Source organism: Augochlora pura, unplaced genomic scaffold (assembly GCF_028453695.1).
Source record: "Augochlora pura isolate Apur16 unplaced genomic scaffold, APUR_v2.2.1 APUR_unplaced_309, whole genome shotgun sequence".
NCBI lineage: Eukaryota > Metazoa > Arthropoda > Insecta > Hymenoptera > Halictidae > Augochlora > Augochlora pura.
Window position 1 is genome coordinate 1 of NW_027583309.1, and position 7,779 is coordinate 7,779.

The 7,779-nt window shown below is 45.1% G+C and overlaps 2 protein-coding genes across 2 annotated transcripts; both read right to left on the bottom strand.

Moving 5' to 3' along the window:
- Positions 1-3,424: 3,424 nt before the first annotated feature.
- LOC144477721 (uncharacterized) lies at positions 3,425-7,656 on the bottom strand (the record flags this gene model as incomplete). The annotated part of the gene is made up of 4 exons (XM_078195458.1): positions 7,486-7,656; positions 7,017-7,262; positions 4,867-5,081; positions 3,425-3,651 (listed from the first exon to the last, which is right to left on the bottom strand). Coding segments are annotated over exons 1-4 (850 nt in total), but the record flags the coding sequence as incomplete, so codon positions are not given.
- LOC144477720 (uncharacterized) lies at positions 5,608-6,849 on the bottom strand (the record flags this gene model as incomplete). The annotated part of the gene is made up of 2 exons (XM_078195457.1): positions 5,608-5,694; positions 6,565-6,849. Coding segments are annotated over 2 exons (372 nt in total), but the record flags the coding sequence as incomplete, so codon positions are not given.
- Positions 7,657-7,779: the final 123 nt, after the last annotated feature.

Here is a 7,779-nt window from a genome sequence, read left to right on the forward strand (position 1 = left end):
ACTGAAGTCGAGGAGCTGTTGAGTGCGGTCTGTATTCACCTTATCGACCATTACTTGGGTACATAAAACAGTTAGACAACGCAGACCGAGGCCTGATGGTCCGAAGATGCTCCTGTAATCACCGTTAGGTGGATCATTCCCTTTTCCCTCTGGATTGCGGGAAAGAGAAAGTTTCTTCTCTCTTTTCTGAACTTTAGAGACAATTTTTACCACTCCGACACTTGTTTTTACCACTCCATTCATAGCTCTTTCTTATTTAGGTAATTCAATCAAATATACCGGGTGTCCGGCAGTTTTCGGAACATATTTCGACACATATTTGATATCAAAGGGTTATCGAATCTATTGTTGCTTTCATATTAAAAATGTAAATATATATTTGCTAAATCAGAGCAATGAGATTGTTTTATTCAGCACAGTTGTTATTTAAAACTAAGAAAATTTTGTCCATTTCTGGCGTGAACTTTCTTACTTCGACGGACGACACTGCCATAGTGAAAGGGTTAACGAGAACATTTCCAGCCCGAAACGAATCGTTCATGAATGTTTTAGCGCATAGAAGATGTCGAAGGATTATCTGCGAAAGCAGAGATTAGACGGGAAAGCAGCCGGCCGTGGGCCCGAGGGGGGGTTAAGGAAAAAGGCCAGTTTTAAGCCGAAACGACGACAAAGGCCGATTAGGAGCGGGCCGATCGATGGAAGAAAACAAGGCTTGGGGGCCGAGTATTTCGCCCGGCATTAAACATGCATCTTCCGGTATCGCGCACGTGGGCTCCGCATTCATCCCGTTGTGCCCGCGGCTCGCCGTACAAGCCGAACCAGGCTTCCCTTAATTCAGCCCCGCAATTAATTATGCATTGTTGTTTGCCGCGATAACCGGCGCAGAAGGGGACGAAGAGAGGGGAGTGGGGAGGGAGTGGGGGGAGAACGCGTCGGGGAATTTGTCCCGGGCGCACCTCGCGGGATATATCCCGGCTCTCGGGGTAACCGGCAGACGCCACGGGATAATCGCGTGACTAACGGTTAACTAAATCGCGAAGAACGCCCCCGCGGAATTATCTGACGGGAGCGCGTCGCGTTCGCCGCCGACGACAGACGGGACGCGCCGTTTATTAATGGCGATCGCGAGCTATTGATAATTCGCGCCGGCTTCGTTAACGATACAGTCGCCGCTGGATGCTAGACGATGGTTATTACTGCTATACCTTGTTATTACTGCTAAACTAATATTTTCAAAGTCAACTGAGATCGAAATTAATTTGTTAATAATGCAGTATGAATTGAAAATTTTGTAAAATTCAGTGACATGGAAAATTGTTACAATTATTTTACGTAAGCCATGGTGAATCTTATGGCGTGGCTTTATGGCTTTTCGGGCTACTAAGAACTTTTACGAGACTCTTTGGTGAAAGCTAAAATTTTTTGGTAAAAACTAAACGTCGTTGTAGATCATAGAAAATTGTTACAACTATTTTATGCAAGCCATGGTGAATCTTATGGCGTGGCTATATGGCTTTTCGGGCTACTAAGATCTTTTACGAGACTTTTTGGTGAAAGCTAAAATTTTTTGGTAAAAACTAAGCGTCGTTGTAAATCATAGAAAATGGTTACAATTATTTTATGCAAGCTATGGTGAATCTTATGGCGTGGCTATATGGCTTGGGTGAAAGCTAAATTTTTTTGGTAAAAATAAGCTAATATATTAAACACAATTTATTTGGAAATACTTATTACTCGTCAATATAATTTTCTCGAAATGATAAATTTTATTATATTAACTGAAAAATTGTTGCGGCTCTTTTATATAATCCGTGGTGACTTATGGCGCGGCTGTATGGCTTTTGGAAGCTACTAAGATTTTTAGTAAAAGTTAAACTCAATATATATAATTTTGGTAAAATTATCTTGATCTCGGACTATCGACGAGTATTCCTGAATAAATTGTATTTATTACATTGGCTTATTTTTAACGATCTACAGCATCGCATTGTACCTTTTCGTGATACCCGATAATTTATAGTATTTCCCCGTGAAAAGATAAACCCGCGCAGTAATTCTGACGAATACCAATTTTTGATGAATTGTACTCTCCCGAAGTAATCTGATATCGGACAGTGCTGAAAATTCGGAATTTACCTAGTAAATTTCCCACGGACGGATTAACGATACCGGCAGGGTAACTTTTACCTCGGGAATGTGAAACGTTATAATTAGCAATACTAATCGACGCGATACCGCGCTCCAGCGAGACTCGGCTTTATCCAGATAATATTCATTATCATCTCTCTCTCTCTCTCTCTCTCTCTTTCTCTCTCTCTCTGCGATCCCTTCGTTATATTTCTTTTTTTTTACGTTATTTGCAGCGTAACGAGAGCTTCGACGATCCCATTGTAAAAATAATTATTTCCAGCAGAAGGATTCTTTTTTTTTCATTCGAATCGCTCCGCGCAGTTCACGCACGAAGTGGTCACTCATTAGTAGATTGCGGACGTTTATGCAATTTAAAGAGCGTGCGAATGGAGCAACCGCGACGAGGCTGCGCGCGGGTACTTCGGCGCCTATTCGTATAATTTTTCTTTTATCCCCTAACCTTTGGCCACGGCATTAAATTGCTCTTTTGTAGAAATTACTCTGCGCGAACGTGGCCGCGTCAGCAATTTGCTGCTTTAACTTCTCCGCCTGTTATTTCGCCAAACAATGCGTACAGTACGTTTCCAGATTCTTGAAACGTGAAAAGAATTTTCTGAAACCGTATTCGCGTTGAATCAAACAGCGTAGTCGCACCCAATTACAATCACAATCGACGCGATATACACGAAACCAACTGGAACGCAATTCGATACTGAAGCGCGATGTTTATTAAACATTGTAGCATCATTGTTAGACAAAAATTTCACGAGCAATTACGACGTAGATTAAAATTCTTCACCGTTGTATTAACAAGTTGCCAATGATTTATCAAGAACGATAGAGAGGCGATTGCGAAATTTTGCGAAGCGTCGAACGTTCCGAATCGATGTTTTATAGATTCATAAATCGATCTTCAAAAATTTACACGGCTGGGATCATTTTTTTCCGCGAAACTTCAAGGAGAGAGAGAGAGAGAGAGAGAGAGAGAGAGAGAGAGAGAGTCCGCGAGAGCCCGGTGTTTTATTAATTCATAAATAATATAATTTTTACTGTTATTTCTGTTCTACAAATGACGGCGGGATTTTATTCGGAGAGGACGCGCGGACCAGTATTTTATTAATTCATAAATCGAACTTCCAATATTTATCGAAAGCGATCGCCGCCCGTGTTCGCAACATTTTTGCTGCCGCGAAATTGCGCGCGCGCGCGACGTCAAAATTTCATCGTCGATTCGCGCGAATTTATTTGATATCCCTATTGTTAATATTATTTATTATTCCGAATTGCGACTCACCCGTGTGCGTCCTCTGGTGGGCCTTCAGGTGCGAGCTCTTGGTGTAGACCTTCTTGCATCCGGGAAATTGGCATTTGTGTATCCTGCGCTTCGTGTCGGGCGGACTGTGCTCGTGGCTCCTCGCGTGGTGCCTGTTGGCCACGGTGCTCGCAGCTGCGGCGGCACCCGCGTGTGCGTGCTGCGTGCCCGCGACCGCGGGGTACCCGTTCGCTGTGACGGAGATCAGTCTGCAAAAAGATACAGAGCCGTGTCATAGGCCGTTCCTTCGTCTCGACGTCTCGCGATTAACTGCTGTGGCAGCCCGACTAATTTGTCCGCAATTCTACCGTGAAACACCGTGCTAACCAATGGGCTTCGAATTTGTTGTAATAAATCGAGGCGTGGTTCAAAACTATAATTATTTAATATGAAAGGTACAATTAGGTTAGGTCTCTCTGTGGACACTACACGTTTACCGGACAGAAGACGGCTCAGTTCAGGCAGCTGTACACAGTCTCGCTTCACACTATAGCTCTGCGACGGAAACGGTAGGAGAACTATCTCACGATTCTTACATACCATATGGCGCGAAATACAAAATATGATAGCTAAGCTATTGGGTTGTTCGGAAAGTAATTTCGTTTTTCCCAAGAAAAGACTTAATTTTTTCACAGCCAACTTCACGCTTAAACTGCATAATCATTATATAATTGGACAACTGATGTAGTAAGTCTTGTTTGCTAAAAATTTTGTTCGATTCTTTACAATAGATTTTGTTTGGTAATCTATTGTGTTTCATTTCCACCAAGAAAAAAACGAAACGACTTTCCGAACGACCTAATATATTGAAACATCCATTATTTACAACAGAATTCATTTAAAAAATCTCTGTTGCAGAATTAATTTGTTGTATCGGTTCCTGGTTCCTTTTCACGTTAATCACTATACCTAACATTGTTATTCTAAATTATTAATATTTTACACTCGGCGCCATCATGGATGTTACTTACCAGCGCTTATAAACATTTATATTATTATACAGTATACGATATATATGTATATATGTATATATAATATTGTTATAATAATATTCGATTTATATGAACTTGTAGACATCGAGAAATAGTTGCAAGTCGCTGATAAACTTTAATGTTTAGTCATATACTGGAATCACGATGTTCCCCGAGATGGGACAACCGAGTGTAAAGGGTTGAAAATTGAACAACGACAAACGAGATAGTATACTGCACCGACTTGCAAAAACCGATTGCACGAATTGCAACAAGAAATTCAACGCCGTAACTTTATCTAAAGGATAACTTGAGCCTAGAACCAAGCGAACCTATTCTGCAAACCGAACGGTCTCCCATCGGCGCATCGACCATTATTTAGAGACCGCGTTCGGCGACGAAACGAAGAGCAAAAGTACGAGGATCGGGAAGAAAAAAAAAACAGGTACCGACCTTGTGACACACTGCTGGGTGTTGCTGGTGGTGACCCTGACGATGGCGCTCCTGCCGCCGGTCCCGTGAAGGTTGAGGTTGTGCACATCGAGCATCGAACTCCCGCTCGACGAGTGACTGGAGTTGGAATGACCTTGACCTGAGCCGGGACTCGACGGTGGCGTCAGGATCTGACCTTCGCTTTCGCATCCGCTGTCCTCCTCCTCCTCGATTTCCTGCGGCCGCAAACGTAATTCATTACGCAACGGGATTACGATAACGGGGCCTCTCTGATTAAAGTGCAAGCAACTGGTTAAAACGGGTATCGGACATCGATATACGCAATGCAACGGAACGCGGCGAAGAGAGAAAGAGAGATAAGGACGAACAGATAGATAGAGACAGAGATAGACAGAGAGAGAGAGAGAGAGAAATAGAGAAAGAAAGAGATAGAGAGAAACGGAGACAGAGAGAGAGAGAGAGAGAGAGAAGGGCTAACAGCGGCAGAAGCAGCAGAAGCAGCAGCAGCGCCGGTGCGAATCGATCAATGGCAAATGACCTCGTAAACGGATTACACGGGGCCCTGCAACGTGCGTGTGCAGGGGCGCGTTAAATTACATCGCGGGCCGCACACGTAACCCGACGAAAATTGGGAAGAATCGTTATTTGTATAACCGGCCGTTCGTCCGGTAATTGAAATTTGACGGGCATTGTGCCCAACGGGATGCGATTCGCAACGGAACCGGAGGACCGGAAGCGGCGTTACGACTCCTGCGTAAATAGAGCCATTCTTTTCTGGTCGCTCGTTACCGGCTCCACTGTTCCGCCCTGCTCTCCGACGGTCATTAGCTATTTCAACGGGTTCGATCTCATATCGACAAATGAAGTCGCGTTTCCTGCCGACGCGCACTCTCGCGACCCGTGTGCCCGCCCCCACTTTCAAGATCCAAAGCGCTTCGATGGGTTTTCAACCCTTTTAGTGCCGACCAAAAAAATCGTATACCTGAGTGAAATTGTATAAAACTCTTTCGACGAAGTTTGGTAAAGTTTCGGAAAGAAGTTGCAAGAATTTTGTGAAAAGGGAGGAAAAATAAAAAATGAAATCGTTACTTAGTAAAAATATTAAGAAAACGATATTTTTGCTAAAGTAGCCAACAGCGATATATCTTTCTCCGGCATTAGAAGGGTTAAAGAACCGATGAAAGTCCCGACATTTCGAAGGACAATCGTATTAACCCTTAGCACTCGAGTGGCGCCAATGAAAATCGTTTAATCGTCTCCAAAATAATTTTCACATTGTTAACCCTTTAGCGTACTTTGTCGAGTCCAACTCGTGACGGATCGAAATCTCAATTGTTCGAGCACGCTACGGACAGCGACGCGCGCGCTCAACGAAAAGCAAACTTCTCGCAGTTTTCCGTGAAATGAACGGTGACGCGAGTTTCCGCGATCGGCGTCCGGATCCGAACCGCATTAAGAAAACATAAACCCTCGTTTTCCCAAGTTATTCACCTTGGCGCCGTGCAGCTCGAAACCCAAAACAAAAAGTAGCTCATTCCGCCGGCGCGATAGTCGTTGCCGAGCAGGTCGGTCGGTCGGTCGGTTCGCGCGTCCCGTCGATTTACATAATCGCAAGTTAAGCATTCGCATGCAGAACAATCCGAGGCGTCCCGGAATATTGAAAAGAAACGGAGGAGCGTTTGGACGGAACCGGTCGACGGGATGGAAGTAAAACTGGAGAAGCCGAGGAGGAGAAGAGGAAGAATGAGGAGAAGAATAAGAGGAAGAATAAGGAGAAGAATAAGAGGAAGAATAAGGAGAAGAATAAGAGGAAGAATATGGAGTCGAAGAAGAGGAAGGATAAGGAGAAGAAAAAGTGGAAGAATATGGAGTCGAAAAAGAGGAAGAATAAGAGGAAGAATATGGAGTCGAAAAAGAGGAAGAATAAGAGGAAGAATATGGAGTCGAAAAAGAGGAAGAATAAGAGGAAGAATAAGGAGTAGAAGAAGAAGAAGAGGAAGACTAAGGCGAAGAGGAAGAAGAGGAGGACGGAGAGAAACAATGAAAATAAAAGAGAAGGAGCACGGTCGCTGTCACCGAAGGGGAAACGGTATCCTCGGGTAGAAAGTTTGGACGATAAGTGTCAGATGTAAATCCGGCTTTGAACGCACCTCGTGCTCCTCATCCTCTTCGAGATCCTCGCTGGGCTCTTTCTTGAGAATGAGTGCCGTGCACGAGAGGGAGGGCGAGCTGTCCCAGGACAACGCCGAGCACGCCGAACTCGCCGACGACATCGACAAGGAATCGAGGTGTCGGTCCAGGAGATCCCTATCGCGGCCGTTGTGGTTGTGATCGCCGGGACTGAATTTTATATCGTCGAGACAGAGCGTTTCCCTGTCCTCCGACGACGTCGTCACCTACGTCGCATCACGGACGAAAAAAGAGAAAGAAGACCGCATTTGACACTCCTGCTTCGTGAACCACGCGTCTTCGGTGGTAGGTAGGTAGGTAGGTGGCAGGTACGGGGGAAGTTGGCTGGGTTCGGGAAGAGTGGGAGCTCCGGTAAGGGGTTCCTCGTCGAGTGTCCCCGTGGGAGCACACACGCACACACACGCACACACATACAGCGTCGTTACTCACCTCCATTTTGATTGGCGATTCGAATTGTGCGTTGGCGGTGCCCGTGGACGCTGTCCACGAGATTGGCGGCGCCCTGAAGAGGTTCCACGGTGCCGTGTCCAATTCTGTGGGCAACTTTTTGTACGACTGCAGCTTCGGCTCGTCCTTCAGGTACCTCTCCATTTCGTAGCATGTCTGGAACAACCGAGACCTTTGTTAGCGAGTTCTCGAGGACGCTTCAAACGTCTACGACCGTCTGCGACTACCTAATCGCTGCCGGTATGCGCTATTGCTTTCCAGCTATGCAGATCGATA